Raw genomic sequence first — 27,358 nt, forward strand, 5'->3', positions numbered from 1 at the left:
GCCAGTTAGATTGGCTTCCCCGCACAGCACCGCAAGCTAAGCATCGGCTACAGTGGCTTCCCCGCATCGCAACCATGTCGCGTGGAAAGCGGTACATCAGAGAGAAAGCTATCGCCGTTTTCACCACCTCCACGACAGCAGACATGAAGGAAGGATTGTTACTGAAAGCTTACAACCAGCTGGGCTGCTGCTTCGAGGACACTGCTTCCAGTGGGGTGAATGCGTGCTGACTGCCGGACTGCAACCCACACGCCACTGTTGGCGAGTGCGAGATAAATGTGCAAACCTTGGCGCGCACACTTGCCGCATCACCACCAGTCATTTGTGCAGTGCAGCGGAGCCTGCCGCGTGCCATCCGAACGGGCACAATTTGGCGCTGGGGTTCGATATATCCGTTTCATGGCCAACCGCGTTCGATATATAGAGTATAAATTGCATGCGTTTGTCAAAAATATGTACGAAAGTTCGACATAGCCAATAATTCGTAATATTCGTGTTCATTATATCGAGGTTTGTCTATCTACACTCCAAAAGACTAGCAGAAAAGTAATACCGTACGTCACTTTGTACAGTACTAGCTGAAACACCTTCCGAGGAGAGCACATCAACTTGCTCAATCACTGTGTTGTCACGAACACTTGATCCAAAAATAACACTCTTCTATACGCAGCAAAGAACACACAGTCACGCACGAAAGTTGGCAAGCCCTCTCCGGCTACCTTTACATGACCGCAACCCCCCCCACCCCCTCCGTCGCACCACTCCTGCGAATATCACTTCAGAGATAGCTGTTGGTTACATTCATTCAGACGTCAGGCAGCTACCATGGCCGCGGCCAATAAGCGGCATAACACCGGCAGCTCAGGAAGCTCCGCTCTCGGCGGTGGGGCCAGCGAAGGAGCGCCGACCTTTCAGCGTGCAAAAAGTAACGAGAGGAGAGGGAAAGGCGCGAGGACTCAGAAATTCAAATTTTTACTACAGATAACTAAGCTTCTACAAAGCACATCGAAAAAATTCTTGCTGTAGGATATTTGTGAGGTAGCATCTTTTAACATCACAGGTATACCACAACTTTACTACAGCCCCCTTCAGAGCCCCTTTAAGATTAACCTTCCTGGCAAACACATAGTATTCATTGCCAAGAAGTGTCCGTAACCACCCCGTGTACATAACCAGTGCATTGCGCCTCATGTTATAACTTCAGACGTTATCAGGAGGAGCGCATGGTCATGACAAGACAGTGCCTAACACTTTCAAATACTGCTCGAGATTACATACTGAAATGACTGCATGCTGCAGCATTCTGTACGACTGTGCAGTAACCGGTGCAGCAGTTATGATCAAGATGCCATCAGCAAAGTGGCACACCAGTCGTGTTGTGGAAAAGCCATGGATGCAACCAAGGAAAAGTATTGTGCTCTGAACGCTGCATGTATGTGGGAGGCCAGAGCCACAAACATGCAGCGGGTCAAACAGAGGACACACTGCTCTTTGGACGCTAACTGCAAACATTCCGCACGACAAGACCAAAACCATCATAACCCACTCATGCATGGCAGCAGCATTTATAGGAAATGCAACAACTGCAAAAGCAGGTGCAAAATCACAACGTAGAGAAGCTGTCATTGCCACGGGTGTAACTGCCATTAATTTTTCTTTTTAGTGCATTTCAGTACTTATCTGATGAGTATTCATCATGAGGATCTAAACTACACATGCACTTGCTCCTTATTTTGCATTAGCCCTTTTCTAAACTAAACAGCTTTCTCTCTGAGTGCATGCACCTTCAGCAACTACTATAAATGATCATAAGGTAAAAGCTTGATAGTGCAAGGTCAGAAAAAAGTGCAGCTAATTAGTAATTTCCTGCAGATAGCACTCCTGTGACCAGTCAATACATCAATTTTGGTTGCAACCTCCAAGATGAGCAAGTGCCGTACTGCCTTTACACTGCCATTTGTTTCTTCATTATGAGGTAGATGGCAACTTGAGCTGACTTTTTTTTTTCTTGACCTACATGTCTCAGTACTTTGGTCCTTCCATGCTTCTTTCCTCTATTACATGAAAGTGCTTTGCTACATGTGTGGTTCCACTATGGACACAGTATACTGAGGAACGTCTCCTTCACTGAACTCTTCGCTGCGCCTAGACCCTTCATGCAGGAAAGCAGCTAGCCTAGAGGTGACCATTGCTGATAAGTGGAAGCAAGGTTTGCCCATCACTTAAAGGGCAACTCTGGGGGTTTTTCCAACACCGAGTTAATTTTCACATAACATTCCTTAGAGTCCACCGTCACCAGCACAAGCGTGCTTTTCAAAATACCAAGTAGAACTACGTTATAACAGCAAGAACAGCAAACCGAAACTGAAACTCAATTCGTAGCCAGGGCAAATGCTCCGGTTGACGCAGTGATGACATCACAAACATTATTGGAAAAACATCCGTAAGCACGTTGCACGGCTGAAAATAGCAACTGAAAACAACAATTGCTTTCATAAATATCTGAGACGACCCAATTCAAGACTCAAATACAAGAAGCAGTGTTGCAATTTTGCCTGCAGAAATCAGGCGCCTAAATTGAGGCCGCAGAAGCGACAAACTTCAAAAACCATTTTATCAAAATCAATCCACTTTAGGAATCAATTGCATCACGTCTGCCAAACTTGGTGGAAATGATCGTAACTGGGAAGAAAAATCTAGAAGAAAAGTTTCATTACAATTTACAATACATCAGACTCACGATTGACTAAACTCATAATTCGAACTTTCAGTTAATTCAAACAAATTTCAAAATCTTGGTTGGCTGGCTATATTTTCAATGCTTTTTAAAGCCTGTAAAGTCGTACTGTGGATTCTCTTAAATTCACTAATTTCAAACTTTTTGGCTTGTTGCAACGCTCCTGACAAGCGAAAAAGTGATGGCCAAGGTCGAATACCTCAGATCTGTGGCACCGCATGAGCTGAAAATTCGTCCCCTCCAACTGATTAACTCAGATGCGGTTCCAACACATGCGTGATGCACTTCGACGCCGTCGGCCTGACTTATGGGCATCTGGACAATGGAGCCATCTCCACGATAATACAAGGCCGCACACTGCTCTCAGCGTGATAAAATTTCTCGCCAAGCATAGCATTACTGTACTTCCCCATGCACCATACTCGCCTGACCTCTCCCCATGTGAATTTTTTCCTGTTTCCTCGTGTGAAGAGAGCCCTAAAAGTTCTCTGGATGGGGAGCGTGGAGCCCATTCAAGACGCCACGACAAAGGAGCTGACAGCCCTGCCAAAAGAAGCGTTTTCCAACTGTTTCCAAGACCTCAAGAAGAGTTGGAAGCTGTGTATAGATTGCGAGGGAGACTATTTCGAAGGGGTGCTGCACAAATAATTTCAATTTTAAACGCATTTTTTTTAAATGCGCTCTGTCTCGGAACTTTACGGATAAAGGTTGTAGTTTCGTTTTCTGGGCTTCAATACCAGCCTATGACAATATCGGCTATCGGCCATGCATCAGGGAGCCAAGGCCAGCTGCACGCCGATTCGGATGCGAATTGACGCGTCGCTGGTAATTTTTTTCTTTTTGGGCGTCACGCTGTTCCGACGCAAATATGTTCCCTTCGTTTTTTTTTTTTCATGCGGTCATGTGTGTGAAAATACGCAATCACGAGCTGCTCCTTGAGTGGCGGCTCCACCACTACCATGTCACACTTGTAAAGGAGGCCGCAGAAGGCCTTACTATTTTGGAGCAGTTCTGCTTTCATATTCATGGCTGGAAATGCAGTACACCATGACGGAGTTGCAAAAAATTGCCACTGCTACACAGTTTTAACTAAAAAGTAGAGTACCATTGCTTACCTTTTCACCAGTTAAATTTGCCGCATTTCAAAACTTTTCTGAAAGGTTTTTATTAGAACTTCACTTTTTTTCAGTCTCTTGAGGTCCCAATTAATGTGGTTTTACTTTATTGGGAAACCAATGCATTACTGAACTTTTTTTTAACCATACAGCCAGTTGGAGACTGCTAGTTGAGTAAAGACATCAGTGCCTTTCACCCATATTTTGTGTTGTGCTAAAGCACTTGTCTTTGTTTGCATAGTGAAATAGTTATTAGTTTTTGTATGCATAAATGTCCATAAAGCAAATCACATTTAGACTTGAATCATATTTAAGGTGCACTTCTGATAATTCAAAGCCACAGTGGCTAAGTGGTTATGGTGCTCGGTTGCTGACCTGAAAGAAGCGGGTTCGATCCTGGCCATGGCGGTCGAACTTCGATAGAGGCAAAATTCTAGAGCCTCGTGTAATGTGCAATGTCAGTGCAAGTTAAAGAACCCCAGGTGGCCGAAATTTCCGAAGTCCTTCACTACGGCGTCCCTCATAGCCCGAGTCGCTTTGGGATGTTAAACCCCTCTAAACCATAAACCAAATTTCTTATAATTCATATTTCAGATAATTCAAACAAAAATCTTTGGTCCCTTGAAGTTTGAAGATCTGAGAGCCTACTGTACATGAATCTTGAAAAACCCCCAGAGTTACCCTTTAAACATTGAAGAGGGTATGTGAACAATGCTGTATAAAAGCTGAAACCGGTATATACCATATAAATTCGTGTAATGAACCCAATTTTTTTTCCAGAAAAGTTGAGGCGCGTGGGAAAAAAGGTTGCAACAAATTTTTGCAAGAGAGTCGAAACTGCCATATGTCCATCCGCCCATCTGTCTGTTCGTCCGTCCGCTTGCCTGCGCACCCACCTGCCCGCCCGCCCATCCATCAACAAAAGCACGCGGTCAGACATGTTCGCGTCGCTGGTGTTTAGCATTGTTCACTTCAAAAAGTGCTTGCCATATCACGGCATGATCTGACCATTTCGTGATAGACGGCCACGCAGGCCAATCGCAGCGAGATACAGCAGAAATGCTGATCAGCAGCCCAGAATGTCAGGTGCGCATTTTTTAGGTTAAAAAAACTCGCAGGATGATTACGAGTGTGTAATGCAAAAGTGTAAGCCTTAGCTGCAGTGAGGGGTTAGGCATTTTCGCTCCAGATCTCGAGGTTGCCGAATCGCTTGGGGGTCCGAAAGTTCTGTTTCCTTCATAGCATTACAGTGTAGACGATAGCTGCTACGCTCCCCTCCAAAGTTCAAAACACTCGCCGGCTTTCCAAGCATACAGAGGCACAGACGGGCGCGCAGTAGCACGCCGAGCAAGCCACTGGCGCTTCTATCAAGGGCACATGCACGTCTTCGCATTCTGCCAAGTTCGCCGTGCGCCCGAAGCTGGTGTATGCTAATACTATTTTGACCCGCACCCTATAACCTTAATGACTGCCTCAATTGGTTGAGAAGCACGCAACATGATGCAATCTAATTAGTCCTACAATTTAAGCATCTCAGCACTAAAAGCTTGAATAACTTACCTGCTCTAGCCTCATGCCGTAGGATAGCATGTCGACCTTTTTCATAAATTTTCTCATTCTTTGCCTTGTGATGGCCCACACCGCACTGCCTGCTCCAGCCACCTTAATACAGTTTATCCTCCACACACCTATACTGCAACTCTTAGCAGTCATTTTTCCTGCGAGCAGCACGGGACTGGAATGGCCTGCTCACCGAAGCTGTTGCCATCATCAATCCACTAGTATTCAAGCGGCTCATTGAAAACATTTCATTGTGATTTTGTTATCTTTGTTTGCCATGAAACCCCACTTCATGCAATGTGTCTCAGCATGAGACCTTTGAGGAAATAAATAAATAAATAAATATAAAAATAAGATAAATGATTTTAAGTTAATGAGCCTTTCTACACATTAAGCATGATTTGTAGTTCACTACAGATATAATCAAGAGCTAAAAAAAAGCATTTTGAAGGGCCTTAAATATCGGATTATCAAATTCAAGTGTCTCCAGAGACCCGTGTTGACCCTGCAGCTAAAGTAAGTCACTCACCTGAGGCATTGACCAGCAGTGATGAAGTCGCGTGCATCCTCCACATCTTGATCAGATACCAGTGGTCGTGGGCACAGAGCACGCACACCACTGGGCTCCAGACGCAAGTGCACAGCACCAGCTTCCACAGCCACAACCTGAGCTGCATATTCTAGTAGGGCTCCGGGGCGGACTGTTCCAAATGGTACCCGGCCCAAAGGCGCTTGAATACTAAGGTAGGGTCGTTGGACTAGTGGCTGCACATACAGTAATGTGCCAACCATTGTCTCACCAACAACAATGTCTTCTGGTTTGTCCCAGGGCCCAGGCAAGTGGCTACGATGCACACACGCCTCGATACCATGCCAGCTCACCACCAGCCCTTCTTCCTGCGACTGAAGCAAAAAGGAAACATGAGATGTTTAACTTAAATGCTTCCAGGGTTGAAGATGACAGCTAGGAGTGAAACACCAGCGGCACGACTTCAACATAAAAAATACTACATCTCATCATCGAGAAGTAGGTGTAAGCATTAAATTAATTGTACGAGAGGCATAGCCCATTCAAGAACGTCTCAAATATGGCAATAGCCACTGCCTTTGCCCACCTCTATTCTACCTGAACAATGGACATGGTTTCCCTGGCTGCTTTCGAGGCTTGAGGAGCCACTTCCATCAGCCGCTTCTCGTCCAGCTGGACAGCACACTCAGCGTCCCTTGCCCCTTTGCTTTATGAGCTCATGTATCACCACGTTCAGCTGCTTGTCTTTATCGTGATGGGCAATGTGCTACGCGTCCCCACTCTTTCTGCTATTTGATGTGCCATAGCACTCGCCCGGTTTTCTTCAGGCTTAGCGAAACACTAGACCATTTTTCCACCTTTATGAGTCACACCTCAAGCTGCTGTTGAGAACACAGACAGCCTTTTTAAATCGACTCATCTGCTTCCACTGCACAGCCATGGCAACAGCACTACTGCCACAGGGCGGTTGCACATAAGATCGAACGAAGGGCAGCTGGTCGACTTCTTAAATTTATTTAAAATTTTTATATATTGTTGCCCATACGACTGGAAAGAAGGGATCCGCCTCTCTTAATAATGCCCTCTGGGCCATAACAGTATCAGAAATAAATAATTTTGGCTTCCCTTCTGGAATTAAGATTGCCGCAGTTTCCGCACGAAGGTCGCCTGAATTTTCCCAAGAATGGGAGCTAACAGCATTACAAGTGACTGAGGGCTGGGAAATAAGTCTGCACAGGATACAACAAAATTTTCACCTAACGATGCCCTACATGCTCTCATATTACCTCATAGGCTGCCCACTACTTTTTAAAGACCTCTAGACAACTCAAGTCACAATCGGTGGATACAATCCGAACAACTCATTTTGTGACATTCCCCAACACTGCACAAGACAACAGTGACCTGCAAACCATTTTATATTCCTCAGGACTGCAGGCAGCCCAATAGTGTGCAAGGCAACAGTGACCTGAAAACCATTTTATATTCCTCAGGACTGCAGGCAGGCTAGAAGCATGTAAACCTTGATGTTCGACAGTGCTTTTCTTCAAAGTAAAATGTAAAAGGAGTGATAGAAGTCAAACAAAAACACCACTCTGCCTTCATCACCCACTGTGGTTGAAAGGAGCCTGCCATCAGCTGCACAATCCCCAGACGATCAAGAAGCTGCCACAAATGAAAATGGGCTTTAAACCAAGTTCACTGCATAGCTCATACATTCACCTAAGTAAATGCAAAAGCTTCTCATTTCAGTGTTTCAATGGTTGTTATTGCTGTTGGCATGACTAGCAATTTTAACATATATTTAAACATGAAATGATCTTAGCTCCCATTCATGGCAAACTGAAGCAAACATTGTCTGGTAACCGTGGCAAACCTAAGTTGCACATGAGGGCAAACATGAAGGTAACTTTTCTGTCATACTTCAAACATGAAGTTAATTTTTCTGTCATACTTTTTCAACTTTAACATTACTTTTTGCAACTTTTGGCTCAGTGCAGCAGCTTATTTTTGTTTTGGTTGTATTTTTTGTGCCACCAAAATATTTAACCAACAAATTTTTAAAAAGTTTTGCATACATAACTCTGGAGTTTCTTCGTTTGAAAGTATAACCAATAAGCTACAGTTTCATGAATTACAATGCGCAGTACATTTAACAATTTAAAACACTCAAATTAGTCATTTTTTCGCAGTAGCGAAAGAGTTAACAAACCTTCATTGGCCCCACAACCCAAAGATTGTTTCATCACATTTAGCAAGTGCAAAGAAAAGTAAGTGCAAGCACATTACCTCAATTACTGTAAGCTCTGCCCGGAAACCAGGGAGAACGTGGTCCAAGCTGAAGTCCTGAAGCTCCTAGACAAAAACGGCAGACACAACCAGGTGTCACACATTTCCTAAAAACTGAACAGCACAAAAAAGAAAAGAAAGCACACAGAATGCAAACAGCAGTGATTTCACTAACTTCACCACCAGGGTGCCTCCCATGTGTCAACTGTGTCATGCAAATCATTCTCTGAACCTTGCACAACGCATTGGCACTTCAAGAGCAGTGCCTGAATTGCATAGAGGTAAAACCGATGTATGTTGAGCCACAGAAAAAAAAAAAAAAATGTAGCGCAGGAACAACAGTCAACCTGCGGCTTAGCACCATCTAACTGGCCCTGGAACCTCAACTGCTGGTGACCCACACCACACTCCTTCATTTTGCCAAAGCAAGTAAGGAGTTTTGCCAACCCAAGTAAGGAGCTAAAACCGCAACGCTCGGCGGCAACACATAAAAGCCCCAACTACATTGAACTAACACAACTCCCGACAAAAAACAGCTGGTGATACTGATGCCAATATAGATAGCGAGAGCTCGCGGCGGAGGACAAAACTGAAGATGATGAGCCGCAGCCTCGGGAGCCATCCGTGGGCGGCACCTGAAATCTCCTATGCGCGCATTTCAAAGGCTATTCCTGCATGGGTCGTGGAAAGTTCCGGTGCAGCCCTTACATGGATCTTTTTTTTTTTAATATTTCCTTTGGGAAAACAGGGTGCGGCCAGTACACGAGTGCATCTCTCCTGTTTTCAAAAATATAATTAATTTAAGTATATCTCAATTAGTTAGCATATTATAGGAAAATAACTGAAGCCAAATTAGGTCATTTCTTACGGGTCGTTAGGACACTTTCCCTCACAATTTTTTGGTTCCATCTGAAATGAGGCTGTAGCCAAAGACCTGCATGCGGACCTATGCTATTTATATTGTTATTGTGGTATAGCATCATACAAAATGTTCAGTTATGTCACGGCACCATAATTATGAAATTATGGTGACAACACTGTTCACAAAATTCGATATGTTTCACTTCAGCCATAAAAGACAGCATATCTCCATAGTTTACTTCTAACTTCAATGGTATAAGATTCATTTAAATTGCACCATAAAAACAACAAAAACTTCCACACGGCTAATCAAGTGGTCAAATCTCCATTTGAAGTGAGTGCGTCAGCCATTCTGAGGTCGGTGTATAGGCCTCAGAAAATGGCGGAATGCAGACATTCTGAAAGGATTTCACAATAGTGGGTAATAATACCAGGATGTAGGGAAGGGCGCCAGCTTTCGAACAAGACCAAGATGGCGGCCACCGGGGACACGGTCGCAAGAAGCGACGGGCACGAAATTGGGCCTCGTTTTGCTCTCAAATCACCATTTCAGTGCTTCAGAGGCGTAAATGCAGTTCAGCCCACTTATAACGAACCTGACCGTCATGTGAATTGTGTTCATTGTATAGGAAGTTCGTAATAAGCGGACTTCCCCTATTACAGTAAAAAAATTACACTAAGAGAAAAATGGTGTTTATTTCTCTTAAAAGTCCATTGTGCACATCTGTTTCTTCAAACAGACTCTATCAAACCGCTTTCTAAGCTCTCTAGCACGGTCATGTGCTCCTGACCGAGACAATTTCTGCGGACAAGCCGCTTTAAGGATGCGTAATGTCAAAAACGATTGAAACGTTCACGGCAACTGGTGGTAGGTACGCTTGCTCGACCTCGATCTTTGACAAGGATGCAGCAGCGAAGCTACCGCAGGCCATGTGCGCGTAGGGCGTACAGTATGCGCAACCCTTGTGTAAAGCGCTCGATTACCGCATCAGGCTTCATATAAAGCGGCACCTCTCTGCAGCTGCTAAGCTCTTGAAGCAACCTTTGCGCGGAGGAAGAGCCCATAGGCTTATAGGAAAGACAAACTACCACTTGACCCAAAAACCATCGATTATAACTGATTTTAGATATCTGATTTTCCCTGACCGCTTTACACAAGGGTGACACGGGCTGTCTGCCATCTGCGCACTGCCTGCACACGACTGCATCGAAGTAGGTAGAGTTTCGACTGGGGAGGCGACGCACACCACGAGACCGGGTGAGCCAGCAGGGCATACGTCGACACTGCTTACAAACTTCTCAAATCGCTGCCATTGTTTGATCAACGGCCATGTGCAGTAGTTTCGCTTTGAATGCTGCCCCTGCCTGGCGCTTACTAGGCTTCCGATTCCACTTAGCCCACACGACACGCCCGTGTGCACCGATTGACCTCGTAGCCTGTCGGGGCGCGCTTGACCGGCGGTTCGCAGCAATTTTATCGCATCCTTTTTTGCTACTTTTTGAGGGGTTGAGACTTCCCTTGAAGGGGATCACGGGAGCTAGGAGGCGCTCTTCGTTCTTAGCGATGACGGAAAGCGCACGTTTTTCGTCTGCGGGAGAGAGTTTACGGCACCTCCTCATTCGTTATAACCGAGTGGTGCGGCCACAGTTTGTTTTATGAGGCGCAGTGCCGTAGCCCTAATGCATATTTAGACGGTAGTTCCGCCGTCGTTCATAATAAGCAAGCGTTTGTTATAACTGCGGCTGTTATAAGTGGCCTCGACTGTATAAAGATTTTTTTAGTAGCTGGAAGTGAAGTAAGACTTTTAAATTTTGCAGGTAGATACTTTACAGTATACTGAACCCAAATATGTCGTTTTTGAGAAACTTAAATTTTCACATTTTTTTTACTATTTCAAGATGCACGTCTCCACTTAGCACATTGCTAAATTTAAAAAAAAGCAAATGCCTAGTGATGGCTAAGGCCACAACTGATAAAAATGACAGCTGCAAACTGCAATAATCTACATACCACAGGTGCATTGACAGTTGAAGGCCGGGCAGTCAGCTGAACAGCACGGCCACCCCTGGTGTCAGCTAAAACAGCACACTGGATAAGCTGACCAACAGCAAGAGCATGACCGGCATTGCATTTTTTGATAAATGCAGCTGCTTCAGCTCGAGACAAGAAGGCATTAACACCTTCTACTCCACAATCCATGGTGTAGCCATGGTCTTCTATGCTTGCCACTGCCGCCTGAAGCACCTGCAACACAAAATAGAAACCCTTGTCAGAAATGCTTCCCAAGTAGCCTGATGAAAATCCTGCGTACCATTCCTTTCTGTAGTGTTGACGGCGTCATGGAGGCATTCACAGCTGACGGGTCCAAGGAAAGGTTAACAGACACCTTAGAGGATCCCCATTCTACTGGAGCAGCGGAGATTACTTTGCAGACAACAGTCTGGCCTTCTTGAAATAGCTTTGGCAAGGGAAGTATCTCCTGTTGGGAGTCGAGAATACATAACAAGCATGCATTCAATATGCACACACACATTAAAAGCACATGTTCCACTTTTTTTTTATGTGCTGAAGCTACAGTTGAGCTAAAGGTGCACCTCAACAGTACGCTTTACATTCTAGATCAGCTGGGGATATTTAAAACATTACACTGAAATCTTGGTATATGGGCATTTTTGTATTTCCCTCCTAGCAAAATGCTACCACTATGATTAAGAACTGAACCTCCAACCTCGTGCTTAGCAGCAAAAAGCCATAGCTGTGCTCAGCCTAAAACGGACACTTCCCAAAAAGTTAACTGATGCACGCTGTTCTGCATTATTGGATATCAGATCAGTAATAAATCCTCAATGCGTAGACAATTTATTAGTGATGTGATCTCCAATGATACAGAACAGCGTGCATCACCTTACTGTTTTGTGGCCTAGTGGTTTGAGCATTGCCCTTGCATGCGGGAGGTGCGGCGTTCAATTCCCCGTGCCGCCAGGTACCCACCGGTGATACAAAGTTCCTCCAGTGCTGGTGCTTAGCTTCTCTGGGGCGAAATGCTTGAAAATGGGTCGTTGACCCCACCATGTGTAATCAAAATACCTTGTGCCATGGCACACTTTGGCCGAAGCTGACCTTGCACCAATAAAATTAATCCTCATCAACAGTTCTCCATATCTGCTCAGGTACCAGTGCACAGCGTTCTGCAGTTCTCTCATTGACAGTCAATGCCAATAGCCAGGCAAAAAAACAGCACTGCACCTATCCATAGCATCTCTACCACTGCAAACAAAGCACAATGAAAGCTGAGCATTTTCTTCACTATTCACAGAAAGCTCAAGTGTTGGGATTGCAGAGATAGTGCAAAGCACAAGCTTAAATGAGGGTTCTAGCACAAAACTTCACCTTCTAGAGCAGTTTTTTTATATTAAAGCTACTAAACCAGGCTGCTTTTAATGCACCTGGTAAAATACATGACAAGGCCATAATTTCATCACAACTGGGAGGCCACAGCATCACAACAGAGAATGCCTGATCATTTTTCCCATCACTGCACAGCAGTTGCTTCGCTGCTTTTACTGCTTTTGGAGTGGTTCTGAGTGAAATGCAAAGCCTTAGGCACTGCAGTCCTGGAGCGCAGCAACTAACTTCAGCAGGTGTGCAGTTAAAACGCATTGCTAACAATGCACTTTGCAGCATCAGCATCAGCAGCATTGTCACAATTTGTTTTCTGTATTTCCCCATTTTTGTGCTTTTTTTCATCATGTGTCAATCCCTGCATTTGGCATTGTGTAATGATGGTCCACTGTATGATTCCCCCACTTCTGCTTGGGCCTTTTTGGCTTGCAGTATTGTACAAATAAATTAAATAAACCTCCCAGTCAAGGTTGCCAGACTGTGCCACAGAAACATGCTTCTGAGGCACCGTCTTTGCCCCACTCTCTACTGCCAAAAATGAAAAGACCTCACCATGGTTTCCTCCTGTACTCCCTGGGCAAACTGGCGCAACAGGAGGCTGTACGGTTGTGATATGTTGGTCAGAGCCACACGGCCTGTGATGGCCCCTGGGAGTGACACGCGCAACCCAAAGTCTTGCACCTGCTGCACGCGGCCCAGCAGCACCAAGCCTTCCGCCAACAGCCGGATCGTTAATGGCTCCACAACCACAGAGGAGCCAATATCCTCTGCCGACTCTAGTTCCTGCGACTTCTTTGGTCGCTTCCTGCTGCGTTTCTTCGGTAGACCACTGTCGCGTGCCTGAAAGCAGTTTCTCACATATGACAATGACACTGTCAGTTTTTTTTTTTTACTCTTTGAACCAAGCAGAGAGAAAGGAAATGAGAAGCCAAGCAATTAAATGAGACTGGCCCACAATTACTGCCACCAAGATAGCACCAGAAAACAGCAGAAGTCTAAGTACAATTTATAGTCATTGGACAGTAAATTTATAGTCACTGGACAGTAAATTTAAATAAAGTATAGCAGAAAGGGCAACACACCACATCCGGGGGCCCAATTCACAGCCTGAACATGAGTGCAGTGTGTACCAATTTAGAATGTTAATCAACACCACCCCATTGTGAAAATAGATAAAATGACCTACCAGACTGCACAGCTAGCTAACAAAACTCAAGCTAGGTTGTGTGTTCATGCACATAAACTCCAACGAAATAAAGGACATTCACCACTGAAACTCCCTTGGTAGAATGCCACACAACATGTGAACACTGCTTCTAACTTTCTTGCCTTTGCACTCCGTGAACATTAAAATCATTTATTGCATACACCTTAAGCAACAAAATTTTTCTGATGCTATGCTCACTTTCCGTAAATGCTGGGCGATTCTAATTATTTGCTACAAACCACGTCACAAAGCACACAACTCAAATATAACGGCCATTTCCAAATTCACACATTTTACTGCTGTCAGAATACACAGGCAAACGCTGTCACTTGGGCTCAAGACTTCCATGCCAACTGACAACATGCAACTATGGAGATCAGGATGTCTTACTGCAACTCTGACAGCACTCGCCCTCACCTACGCCTGCCACTTGACAACCCATCCTCAACAGCGGAGTGCCACATACCAGTGGCGCGAAGCCTTTGAGCATCAAACTCAAAGCACTCAAGCCACCTTGCTGATAAAAAGTGAACAACGCCACCTTAAAAAATTGTAAGGGCGATTACGATACTCCCTAATGCGAAATTTGAGCGCAGCTCTATAGGTGTTTTGATTTTGCAATATGTTGAAGAAAACAATTTGAGAGATAGGTGTATGCATCTACAGTTACAAAGCACTTTTTATTTTCCACACATGCTCTTTCTTCAAGTAATTCTCCTCTCCTAGTCTTTGATTGTCATGAAGGTGGCTTTGTGGATGGAAAAATGGATGGAGATATGCTCTACCTGCTGCACGAGTGCATGGTTCATAAGCAGAAGGTGTATACTAGGAAGACAACACTGTGAGTGGCGTGGCCGACGCGGACAATCTATCGCGTGCAGCACATTTCACCGCACCGCCCGCCAACGGAGCGGAGCACAACGTGACTGAGGGGAGGCAGGACATGAGTGCGTGTGCCGCCGCACACAAACCTCCAATCTTTTAGCCACCCCACCTCCGCACATGCAGTGGAGATAAACAACGGCAATGACGGCGCGCGCGGCGCGCTCTCACGCCAACAGGTTGGCACTACTGGCACAACCGGTCTCGAGAAGAGCGCACTCGCACTCCCCTTGCTCCCCTCCCCTAGCACTCGGTTACAACAACGGTGACAGCGATGCAGGTCAACCCACAAACGGGTGTATAAGAGCTGTGCTCCAAAGGGGAATTCATAAGGCATGCACGCATGAGGTTCGGCTATCTCAGTTCTAGCATGCAACCCATCAGGGCAAGCATTCTGGCAAGAGCCTCTCCACCTAAAGAAAACAATTATTCCACTACAACAAGGAGATTCCTGGTGCACAAGTGCACTCGCTAGTTAAATGATGAGCCACACTTCTTGATCTGTTTAAAGCCGGCCTGATGGGAAATACTTTATTCATTATTCCCCCCACCCCCTCACCCCCCTCAAATGGATAGCACTCAGTAAACACTCTGGTTTTCAATACTGAAAAAATAATTCTTAGCACGTCACAAATCAATGCACACAGATCACACTGCGATATTAACATGTTCACCTGAAGCATCGAACTTTTACTGCGGGAGTAGCACCAGTGACACAATGCGAAAAAGCCGGCATCTGTCCACCTGTAACCTTGGATAGTGAAGCCTCTACCCTCCCAAAACACCACCCAGCAGCTACCTCCCCAGCACTCCTCCATAGCTACGGACTTCCCACCCACCCAGGCACCTTCACCCTCCAGAAGCACCATCCTACCTCCGCCCACACAGCAGCAGAACGAAAAGGCAACAACAAAATCGAATTCAAATACACAGTGGGAAAGCCAGCTATACCCTCTAAAAGCACTGCCCACCAAAAACATCCCCACCCCCCAGCCAGGGGGCTGCCCACTCACCCGCCCCCACCACCACCCTCAACTTCCTCCCCCCCAGAAAAATTATGTCATTCGTGTGTAGCCTCGGCATAGAGATGAAAGGCATCAAAGTAATGATCCAGGGTAAATGCAACTGCTTTCATAGAATTGCCACATCACGTCTCAGCATCTCGTAATTTTTTTTCTTGTTTCAGTAATTTCACTTGTACAATACTATAAATATTTGCAGGGAGGCAATGAATAAGGCAGTAGTATAAAAATGTGCACGACACACAAATATGCATGTAAAAATAATTAGTGAATACACACATCTGCACGATTACAAGTGCAAATGAAGGAATATAATTCTCTAGAAACATCACCATTCCCATCAAACAAAGCTGCATTAAAATACAGGGAAAGGCAAGAAACTGCATGGTGCAAATAAGGTCACGTAAAAAGCATAGAAAATCATTCCCATGCAATTCAAAGGCATATAAATTAGAAAAAAAATTTCAGGTATCACTGATAAATAGTGTGCTATACAGTGTTCACAAAGTGCTCTACAAGATGACTAAGAATAGTGTATCAGCTGCACTGAGGTGTCACAGGAAGACTGTTTCACAAATAGACAGCATAGGGCAATGCAAAAAAGATAAATAAGTGGTGCTGATAATATTTCATTACTGCTGCACTGCAATTTGAGGTGACTTTGCAGTGAATAAAACATTGGAAACTAAGCATAAGCGTCAAAAGCTTCAGGCAGTGCAATGGTGTCTACAGCTTCACTTCAACAAGACACAGCAAACCTGTAACATTTGTGAAGTTGAAAGCTTACTTCTTAAATGCTGCAGCCGTTTTTGCATTCAAAGCAGAGAATGACATTACTACATACCTTCCATTCCTTTTGAATAACAACAGAAGATAGCCGATTTCTACATAGATATTCTGCTTGCACTAAGTCAATATTGCATGTGATGCTTTGCTCACCTTGAAAAGGTCATCTTTCTCAAGATTTGACTTCTTCACAGAAGACGGCCCCCTCCGCACTTCCCCACGGGGCAAGATTTCTTCCATGGTTCTTCAGTATCTCACTTCTGCACAAAAAACATACCACCAAAGCACTAAGATTACATCCATCACCATGAGAAAAGAAGCAAACAATTCCCAGCAGTTATCCTCACAATTAAGATGACATGTACACAACTGTATATATTGCATATCTGCAGGTTTTTGTGGGAATGTGCTACAGTAGCAGCGATTTCTAAGATGAATTTAGCACTCCATTGTGGCCGTGGCCACTGGGCACGCATGCGCTCCCCCTACTGCAATCAATAAGCTGCCTACAGTGAATCTAGTCTAGTTTTTTTTATTAGGCTGCGCTTCAAACATGCATGTTTTTCTTGCATAAATAATTTGATTACTGCCAGATTTGGTGCACAACTTTCCAGGCTTCTTTAGCGTATACCAACTTTTCACTCCAACGAGCACTTTCCATTTGTGGCATTAAACAAATCCGTCAAATGACAGCTGGCATCTCTGGCTTGATGCAATAGTAATGAAACCAGTCCGCGGCGGCTCAGTCGTTATGGCGCTCATCTGCTGACCCGAAAGCCGCGGGTTCGATCCCGGCCGCGGCAGTCGAATTTCAAAGGAGGCGAAATGCTAGAGGCCCAGGTGCTTTAAACTTCCGGAGCCCTTCACTACAGCGTCCCTCGTAGCCCGAGTCTCTTTGGGGCGTTAAACCCCCATAAACCAAGCAATAGTAATGAAAATGCATCACAGCAAGAATTTGACAAGGTCCAAGAAATGGAAACCAATTTTTAAAGCAAACCCGCAGGCCTTTTACTACACATACAGCAACTATATTTTTACTCTGATGTTCACTGGCACATGAACTTATGATTGGGAGAATTTATAGTTCAAAAAGTGCTAGAATGCTACTTTACATGCAACGAAAATGCGATTTTCCTCGAAAGATAAGTTCACTGTGTGCACCAGCTCTATTCACACCATTACACAAGCATTTTGAATATGAAAGCAACCAGCAAGCTATCATGAGAAGTGAGCCAACCAAATGGACAGCTGCAGAAGAGACATAGGCGACATCGACGTATGTAAATTCTTCAGCATGTCGACCACAGAGTGGCTGAGAGCACTAAGTGCGGCCTGTAGTTTTGGTGGTGGCATAGGAAGTTGCAGTAGTCCATAGTCTAGCCACACTAGTTAGCAATGTGACTATGTGAATTGTGATGCGAAGTAAACAGTGTACAAAATGGACATGTTTAACTGTGGAGTGAACTAATCTGCAGCGTTTTTTCCTTTCCCGAGTCTACTAGTTTGTATTTTATTTTGCTTTTCTTTTTAGTGCTGCCCCGCCAAGAGGCAATAGCAACTGTTATAAAGGGCATAGCCATCATCACCATAACAATCATGAGCTGGAAAGGAAGAATTATCACGGGCAAGTCAGGCAGGTCACACACACTTTGCAGATGGTACTGATAAAGACATTCTATAGAAGCATAATATTGCTTGGAAAAAACAAAAAAGTGCCAACTACATTGAGAAGTTTTCGCAGGCTAGTTGGTTATAAAGCATCATGAAGTGAAGAGCGTGTGTCTCAGATTGCACTGTTCACTTATGAACTCAAAAGGAAACATAGGCTTGACATGCACAGTGTCTACATAGTTTTGTTTTTGACACTGCATTCCACAGCTGATATCACACCACCATATCAAAAAGTGATCGTCATGACTCACAACTTTCACTGGACATAAGTATGCAGCCCACAGGCATGGACAACACAAGCCGATAACTGAATGAAGTATTGAACCCCTTCCCTTATCAAGTAAATTTTTATTTTTGGTCACAAAAAAAATTAATGACCACAAAATGGGATGGGAGGACCGAAACCAACCTTGGCTTTCAGAAAAAAAAAAAAAAAAACATGTGGTTACAACATTTTTTATCTGCACATATAATATTTGAATAATAATAATAATAACAGACTTAGTAACATTTGCGCATCAGCTGAGCAAAAACTTGGGTATTTGAAACGTAAACCAAGTTTTGCAACTGCAAATGTCAGCTTTACTGCTAACATGACTCTAGTACACTCCAAGCTGGAGTACGGAAGTGTTGTATGGGATCCGTTCAGAAAAAAAACAAGCAGATAAAACTTACAAATTTCAGCGACATGCAGCAAGGTTTATACAGTGAAAATACAGATCTGTGCAGCCAGATTCATTTAAACCCTTTCAAATACAATGCGCTATATCAAATGCATTAAAAATTCCAGGCACCACAGAAAAATTTTTTTAACTTACCAAATAATTTCAGTGGTGTATGGAAGTATCTATGATACAGTATCAACTATCTGTATCGGAAATCAATTTTCGTTGAGAATCTTGTATTGGTATTGGAAATACAATTTGAGGATATCGGGTAGCAGTATTGAAGATACTTTCTCCAAGCATCGTGCCCAGTCCTGGGGCCTGGACGTGCCCCTATCCCCACCAGCTGAATGGATAAAGAGCTTGCACGTGACCTAACAGATGCCATAATGGTGACGCAGTCGTATCCGATATAGCAGTGCAAGCCAGAACAGGCTTTGATAAGCAGATTATAGAAACAGGCACCTTGTCGCAGAGCTCCTAGTTCGACAGCATGGCAGCTGCTGCAACATTGACGCAAGCTATATAAACAGGGCCCTACTTTGATGATGATGATGAATTTTTTATGGCGCAAGGGTATCTGTGGCCAAAGAGCGCCATGACACAAGGTTCGTTCTTCCCCTCAAGATGAGGTCGAAGACCCATTTCCCAAGCATTTCACCCTAAATAAGCCGAGCACCAGACCAGGGGAAAGCTTGTACCCATTGTACCACTGGTGGGTACCCAGCGGCACTGGGGATCGAACCCCACACCTCTCGCCTGCGAGGAGGATGCTCAAACGACTAGGCCACTGCTGCGGTACTTTGGTTGCAGCCCTACTTTGGTTTCACCATAAAATGCTGGAGTCCCGTCACCACTTAAGAACAGTTCTTAATTAAAAAAAAGAGAACCTAATCTTCCGAACACTAAACAGTATACAAAGCCACATGCTTGCGCGGGAATAATTTTCTGCTACTGAAATTACAAACGAAACAGAATAGCAAAATTGCTCAAACTGCATGCTGTATTTTATGTGATATGCAAGCTCCTCTCTCACAATGCACTCAGAAGGCCTGTTGCGCCAGAGACTGTAGAACGAAAAAAAAAAAGGCCATTTTACTACCTAATAATTTTTTATACCGCCTGTTAGAATTTAAAAAAAAATTAATTTTCTTTACCTACCGAATTTCTTCAAGAAACACACGACACTGCCTCCACGCACATTTGGAAAGAAAACCGCAGGAAAAACCTTCCCGACACTTCACAGGGGCACTGTGATGCCGAATGAGCAATACTTTCTTTCTTACCGTTCAAGAAATACGCAGCGTATCATACATGATGTCAAGCGGTAAGGGGCCTGTCCCTCCCAAGCCTGCGCCCATCGACTATTAGAGCTGAAGGCTACAGCAAAATAAAAACCTGCCGCCCAACTAGCGACAGGTAATCAAGAAGTGCTCAAACCATTGCAGTAATCGCGCTTTTGACCCACAGCATCGCTATAATCAAATCTAGCAACACCAATGGCCCGGCGGGAACACAGCAAAACAGTCTGCTTGCCAACAATCTACACGTGGCTACCTCGTGCCAAATGAATCTATCCCAGCAAAAAAGGCTGCCGTGTTGAACAGGTATTAGACCACATTTCACACATACACACCGATATGTTAACTAAAGAACCCTCCATTAACAAACAAAAAGATTTATATCCATGGTCAACACAGTGGTCGTTTGGGCAAGATGACAGACTCAAGCAGCACAAGTGCGCATAAACAGATTTATGTGCATTCTTCGAAGTACCTCCATCAAAAAAAAAAAAGAAAAACCTTCGATGGGGAGCACACGTATGTGCCCTGCAAGGGCGACTTACGTGCAAAATAACGGTTTACCTTGTATGCCAAAAGACTACTCGGCAAAGGAGCGAAGAGCTGAAGCCCGCCGCCTGCCGCACGTGGAAAACAGCAAGCAAACACTACAAAAAAAAAAGGATTACGTGGCCAGACAAACACTGCTTCAAACCACTTTAAGCCCTTTGGTGCCTTTGGGCAGTTACATTGACTACAACTATAACCGCTGTAGTATTTTGTGTACATTAAGTTAATTTTATTAAAAATTTCTTTTTGAAGTTCATTTTTAAAATATTTTAGCACATGTAGTAGTTGTTTTTCATAAGTAACTTATACTTACTAGTTTACCAAAACAAGACAGTAAGCAAGCCAAGTCAGTGCTTGTTTTTATCTGCCTCTGCCTTGAGGTATGTGGTTCACCTCAGCCCGTAGAACCTCTATATTTTCATGTCCTGGCTAAAACAGTGTAAACATTTTGCGTAGCTTACTCATAATGATGCCCACGTTTTCTTGCCTTAGCATAAGAACTTGTGGGACAATGCGCTATTGTTTACCACGTTTGTTTTCGAAAATGAAACGCGAGATAACGCGTACTAGCCTGACGAAGCAGGTTCATTCGACAGCACTGCTTCGCTCTGCTGATCTCGTCTCGGTGCACGATGCGGGTGGTGTGCGGAAGATTACCCTCAACAACCCAAAAAAGCGGAACGTGCTGTCGTTGGCTATGCTTCGGGAGCTGGACGCCCAGTTCAAGAAGACTGATGTGGAAAGTTCCGTTCGCTGCGTCGTTCTCTGCAGCAGCGGTCCTGTTTTCAGCTCGGGACATGACCTCAAGGAGCTGAAAATTGATTCCAGCGATACGGCCAAAATTCAGGAGATCTTCAGTCTTTGCACCCGTGTGATGACCTCTATACGACGGCTGTCCGTCCCCGTCGTTGCGCAGGTGAACGGTCTAGCTGCGGCCGCGGGTTGTCAGCTCGTCGCCACCTGCGACATCGTGCTAGCCACGGACAAGTCGTCCTTCTCGCTTCCCGGTGCTGCGTTCGGTCTCTTCTGCTCAACGCCTGGCATAGCGGTGGCCCGTTGCGTTCCCCAGAAGACGTCCGCCTACATGCTGATGACTGGCAACGCGATAAATGCGCAGGAAGCGCTGGCAAGCGGCCTCGTGAGCAAGGTGGTACCGGAAGAAAAGCTGCAGGAAGAAACTGACCGTGTGACGTCAGCCATCGTGGCCAAGAGCAGATCCGTTCTTGCCCTAGGCAAAAAGTTTTACTACAGGCAGATTCAGATGGGCATTGAGGACGCGTACGCGGAGGGCGAACAAGTGATGCTGCACAACTTGCAGTACTGTGACTCCCAGGAAGGTATCAACGCATTTGCTGAGAAGAGGAAACCGCACTGGGAGCACACAGACCGAAAAGTTTAATGCCTGGGCTCACAATCTTTCAGCAATAAATTTCTGTGATCATTTGTATTAGGAAATTCTTGACACTGCAATGGAAAATTGTAGTTTCGATATTGAAGTAAAGTCATTCAGGGAAAAATTTGACAAGGAATGGGGAATGAACCGTACATTTCATAGTTTCTGAAAGTGGGAGTTAAAGCCTGAAAAGACATTGTCCAGACCGCATACTAGATGGTTTCCCACAAATCCTCCAGGGTTTTGGTTTGTTCACACATAAAGATGCTTGCCTGTTTACAAGACTATACTCTACTGAATAATGACAATGATGGAACACTTGTTACTGCTTAGAAAGGCACTCATACCAGGTGACTAATGCTATATGCTAGTGAAAAACATATTCAGCCATCCACTATGGCCTCCACCATTTTTGTGTGCAGTGCTGCCATGTTATTTCCTCTGAGTTTACAAAGTGGCTCTTAAATATTGCAATTTCCATTCAGTAAACTACGGTAGCTGTTGAATGTTCAAGGCAGTCTAATAAGTAAAAAAAGAAAATATAAAGTTAAGTTTCATACAAATGGGCTAAGGGCCACTGATCGACATTGCTGTCGAATTTATTAAGGCTCTTCCAGGCTTTTAAAGAATTGCATTTACTAGCCAGCAAATCAGTATATAGCAGTGATGCCCTTGTGAGTACTAAGAGAATGCCTACAAGTTGAACGAAGAGATGTGTTGTATTCGAACAAATATTGAAAATGGTACTGCATTCAGTATTTGGTCCCATTCAAACTGTTGCTTGCTTACACCAAAGTTATGGTTGTACAATAGTTGTAACACAGCCATACTGATACAAACTGTAACAAGAAATAACCAGAATGTGCAGGGGTGATGGAAACAAATGGGGGGGGGGGGCAGACAGAGCGGAGCCTAGGTGCTCTGTTGTTCGCATTTCTTTTCCTCGCGCTTTTACTTCAGTGGTAGCAAAAAGACACTAGAATCGTCCGTGATGCATTCTGATACATGTGATGCACGTTTTTCATCTTGACAAGGCATGGCAGATGCAAAGCTGCAAGATTTATTCAGCCTGTTTAAGCAAATCCTCAGCCTCTGTGTTCAATTTCCTAAATGTTTTCGTGATAAAACATGAACAGAAGTAATATTCAGCTGTCTGTTGCAAGAAAGTGCCTATAGCTGGAGACAGAAGCAGTATTTTTATCTTTACACTATCATACGTTACCACATATATGTTGTTGACATGCAGTGCTGGCATGCCTAATTCTAGAGAATAGAGGCTATGGCTATGACCCGCCGCAGTGAGTCATTGGTTAGGGCGCTCGGCTACTGAGCCAGAGTTCCCAGGTTCGAACCTGGCCGCAGCGGCAAAAGGCGCACATCTGATGTGCGATATCAGAGCACTTTAAAGATCCTCAGGTGGTCGAAATTATTCCGGAGCCATCCACTACAGCCACCTATGTCTTCTTTCTCTCCCTTCTTTATCCCTTCCCTTATAGCAGGTGCATTTGAGGTGTGCATGAAGATGTCAGACAGTCGCTGCACCATTTCCTTTCCTCAAAAACCATTTTTCAATTTTCCAGTTTTTATGGCTCTAAAGTCTGGATGCAGTACACTCGCACACAATTATGCTAGTGTATTTTCACAACTCTAGGAAGCCATGAGCGAATGAAAAAAGAAAAAATGAAGGCTTAAACTTTTTTAACCTTAATTTTGTTTGAAAGAGATATTTGGTGAAACACTGTAGAGAGAAAATTATAGCTGCCTACTCTCGCTTATGTTGAGGCATGCATGAGCTCACTGAAGTATTGCAGATAATGTGCCTGTGAAGAAAGGCAGCGTTGTAGTGCAGTTATAAACATTGCGGATTAGTAGACCTTTTTTGCTACCCTTGGAACCCCTGCTTTGTAGAGTGCAGGTAGAGCATGTGGGAGCTTCACAGCTCAGCTTTTTCCTGATGTTCTATATGGCAGATGGTCTCAACGTCTGTATAGTGCACCTACACCACATTCTCCAACATAAAGAGAGTTGTGTACGTATGACATTATTTTAGTTTTATTGGTGCCTTATACGTGTTGGCCTGCCCTTTTATTTATCTGTTTCTTTTCATTTATTACAAGCGCTGTCATGGCCCTGAAGGTGTAATTGGGGGTAGTGGGATGGTAGGTACAATTAATGCAGGAAATTGCAATACAACATATGGCTCATATTGTTGATTTGTTGATGCATTGCTGAGGAGAGCGTTGATTACAGCAGTTGTGCATCTACGTCCATAAGAATGAAAAAAAAAAAGCATATCAGCATACCTTTTCTTTTTTTAGTTTGGCTGCGCTTTCAGTGAAGTAACTGCAGTCATGAACCATAGCTGTGCATAAACAAAAGTATCATGTACAAAGTGCCAACTTTGTACATGATTTCCTACTAGAGTGTTCTCAGAAATCGTCCGAATGAGCGTTTCAGTATTAGTACATTGATACATCAAGGTGTATACCAGACTGGATTTCGTAAAGCTGTGGCGTCTTCTAGGTAGCTTTGGTCGCAGTGAACAGTGCCACAATTTGCTGGAGCTGCTTTCCCAGTAAACCCTTGGAAAGTGCTGCTAACGTGAGATTGTTAAGTTTAATTTTGTCGATCACATCAGCATTACATATCTTCGAATCCATAATAATAAACTCTGCACATCTCCAACCAAAAACTTTAAATTGAAACCCAACGTTTCGGAGCCGGCTCGGCTCCTTCAGGGGTGACTGGGGGCAGTAGCTAGCATCGTTATGTATGCATTAAGGGGTCAAAATAACCAAAGCTGTGATGCAAAAGGCGTGGGGGAGGGCACGTGGGTAGGGTGTGAGTCACAACCCACAAGACACATAACTTCTATAAAACGTCTTCAAACAACTCCAAACATCTAGCAATGTCTAATTCTAGATTGAAACGTTTAAAAAACATCTCAGCAATGGAGGTTTATCCACAAACATTTTAAAAACAATGACAAAAGAGGTTTATTCACAAACATTTTAAAAACTTCTCTAAATATACGTTTTCCACGCAACATTTTAAAAATTTCTCTGACGAGAAGTTTACTTGGGAACGTTTTAGCGAGGTTTTTTAACAACAGTTTGTTCCTAACGTATCTTTGCATGTATGTCCATAGTTGACACAAACAGTCGGTAGATGTGATCTAACGCCGCAGTGAACCTAAGTCCAATCATATGAATTTTTATGCATCTTTTATTTCAGTGATTAACGACGACTGACCTAGTCATGTACGTACATGACTCAGCGCCATTAACATGGGATAATTGTGCACGGCCGGCCGTTAGGGCAGCAGGAATGTCCATGCAACGAACCTCGCGAATAGCAACCTTCTTAAAAGTCAATATACAATAAGAGTAATAAGGGCAATATAGAGTGCGCGTCGACGTACCATACATAGTAGGGTGCGAGACAATTTATACGACTATGCTGGTTTCAAGCTCCATGCACAGTGCTGGCAGAAACTGATGTACTGATGAAACTATGGCATAGACTGATGAAGCAGGTTTTCTTGCCTCATTTTCATGTGTATTTATGCTGCAAAGGGCAGCTGCCTACTCTTTGCAGTTCGAGCTATACTGCACATATCTGAGCAAACAAAATCTGCAGCTCTAAAAAAAGCATGAGCACTAAACCTAATGAAATCCCACTGGTTGATTTTAGAGGGTTCTAAATATATAGCATTCTGTTCTTGAGTCTATAGGCTTCATATAAGCAGCCATTTCCAAAAAAATAAAAATGTCTAAACATGTTCTTAACGAGTTCTTACGAAGAAGTTTTCTAGATCTTTTTTGGCGGAGCATTTAGCAGGCATATAACACCTCTTTTTGCCTCATTGTCTACAGAACATCTGAAAATGGATTTGATCTAGACATCACCATATACTTTTATAGACGTTTGTTACCCGTTGCGTAGCCCTTCTTGTGTTTCGTGGGAAGCCTCGTTTACGTGACCCCGACAGTGGTGGGTCGAGTCAGGGGACCGAGTTGAGCAAGGTCAGCCCACATCGACGACTCCGCGTTTACATGAACTCGATTTTAGAGAGTCGAGACCAGTTCAACTGCAGCGGCACCAAGCGTTGGGAAGGCAACGGGAGAGGGCAGCGGCAGCCCCAAGATCGCGGAACGACACCGCTGTCTCGGAGGCGCGACGGCGCAAGCGAGAAACAGGTTCGCATTATAATATTATCTCCCCTCCCACTAACCAGACTCTTCGACTCGATCCGGTTTACATCTGCCCCTGGGGTTGAGCGAGTCAACCCAATCCCTGCAGCGGAGTTGACTGGACTCGCTCCCTCGACTCCTGGACCCGACTCTGCGGTGTTTACATGAACCCAGTACCCGGTTTTCAACTCAACCCCGTCATGTAAACGCCGCTACAATGTTGGACTGTGGGGAGGTGGTCAATGGCGGCTTTTCTTCTTTGAGTTGCAGAGCGAAGTCCCTTGGGGTTGATGTTGTTCGAGGTGGTTTGAATTAATGTCCCTAGATCAGCTTTTTAGAAAAGGTCATGAAGGGACTTTAGTTTGAATGTACCAGGATTCGAGTATACGAGCCTTTTATTATAATTTGTTTAGGTTCCTAGGATGCTGGTTTTGTTGAAGTTTATGCTGTGGTCTGAGTCTTCGAAATGTTCGGCTACAGGATTGCGCTCTCTTGCGAAGTTGCGGACGTCGTTTTTATATGTTGCCGAATTCTTTCTTTAGATTTCTGGTTTCACCGATGTCGGCGCCAGGAATTTTGTCGGCGCCAGGAAAGAGCCTTGGGCTCTTTCTCTCTGTGGCCAGTTTTTGGGAACAGATAGGCAAAGCGCAACAGTGCGTAACCTGGAGACCCCCTTTTCTCAGGATTGGGTACCTTTTCTGAGGATTCGGGCATCGCCCACTGCCCCCAATCACCCCTGAGGAAGGAGCCGAGCCGGCTCCGAAACGTTGAATTTCGAATTAAAGTTTTTGGTTGGAGATGTGTAGAGTTTATTATAAGTCTTCAAACCCAATCAGACAGGCCAATCTTTCAAATTTTTAGTCTTCGAATCCATTTTATACATTCGAAGCTCGCGCGCGAAGAGAGAGTTGAGAGAGAGCTGACATCAACCACGTTCATGCCTTGCCAATCTTTATATATATATATATATATATATATATATATATATATATATATATATATATATATATATATATATATATATATATATATATATATATATATATATATATATATATATATATATATATATATATATATATATATATATATATATATATATAATTCTTACTTGTCTGCACAACTTGCTTGTCTTTTAATTTACTATTTATATACAAATAAGTTTTTTTAATATTTTTAGTACATTTGCTAGCGC

The 27,358-nt window shown here is 44.1% G+C and overlaps 2 protein-coding genes across 3 annotated transcripts in view; one reads left to right on the forward strand and one right to left on the reverse strand.

Moving 5' to 3' along the window:
• Rrp5 (Ribosomal RNA Processing 5) overlaps positions 1 to 20,679 on the reverse strand; it is an 88,706-nt gene extending 68,027 nt beyond the window's left edge. The window contains exons 1-7 of one of the 2 annotated variants that reach the window (XM_077645785.1): positions 20,593 to 20,679; positions 16,545 to 16,651; positions 13,047 to 13,334; positions 11,404 to 11,571; positions 11,103 to 11,336; positions 8,231 to 8,296; positions 5,942 to 6,315 (exon numbers count right to left, since the gene is read on the reverse strand). In XM_077645785.1, the coding sequence (XP_077501911.1) occupies positions 5,942 to 6,315; positions 8,231 to 8,296; positions 11,103 to 11,336; positions 11,404 to 11,571; positions 13,047 to 13,334; positions 16,545 to 16,631 (1,217 nt within the window). In that variant the 5' untranslated portion in view covers positions 16,632 to 16,651; positions 20,593 to 20,679. Of the gene's footprint in view, positions 1 to 5,941; positions 6,316 to 8,230; positions 8,297 to 11,102; positions 11,337 to 11,403; positions 11,572 to 13,046; positions 13,335 to 16,544; positions 16,652 to 20,573 lie in introns of both variants that reach the window. The other variant, XM_077645786.1, reaches the window with a different exon arrangement.
• A 232-nt stretch (positions 20,680 to 20,911) lies between these two features.
• On the forward strand, positions 20,912 to 22,032 carry LOC144112949 (enoyl-CoA hydratase domain-containing protein 3, mitochondrial-like). The gene has a single exon (XM_077645793.1). It carries the CDS (start codon positions 21,044 to 21,046, stop codon positions 21,974 to 21,976), a length of 933 nt encoding a protein of 310 aa, XP_077501919.1. The 5' UTR covers positions 20,912 to 21,043; the 3' UTR covers positions 21,977 to 22,032.
• The last annotated feature ends 5,326 nt before the right edge of the window (positions 22,033 to 27,358 follow it).

Source organism: Amblyomma americanum, chromosome 1 (assembly GCF_052857255.1).
Source record: "Amblyomma americanum isolate KBUSLIRL-KWMA chromosome 1, ASM5285725v1, whole genome shotgun sequence".
Taxonomy (NCBI): Eukaryota; Metazoa; Arthropoda; class Arachnida; order Ixodida; family Ixodidae; genus Amblyomma; species Amblyomma americanum.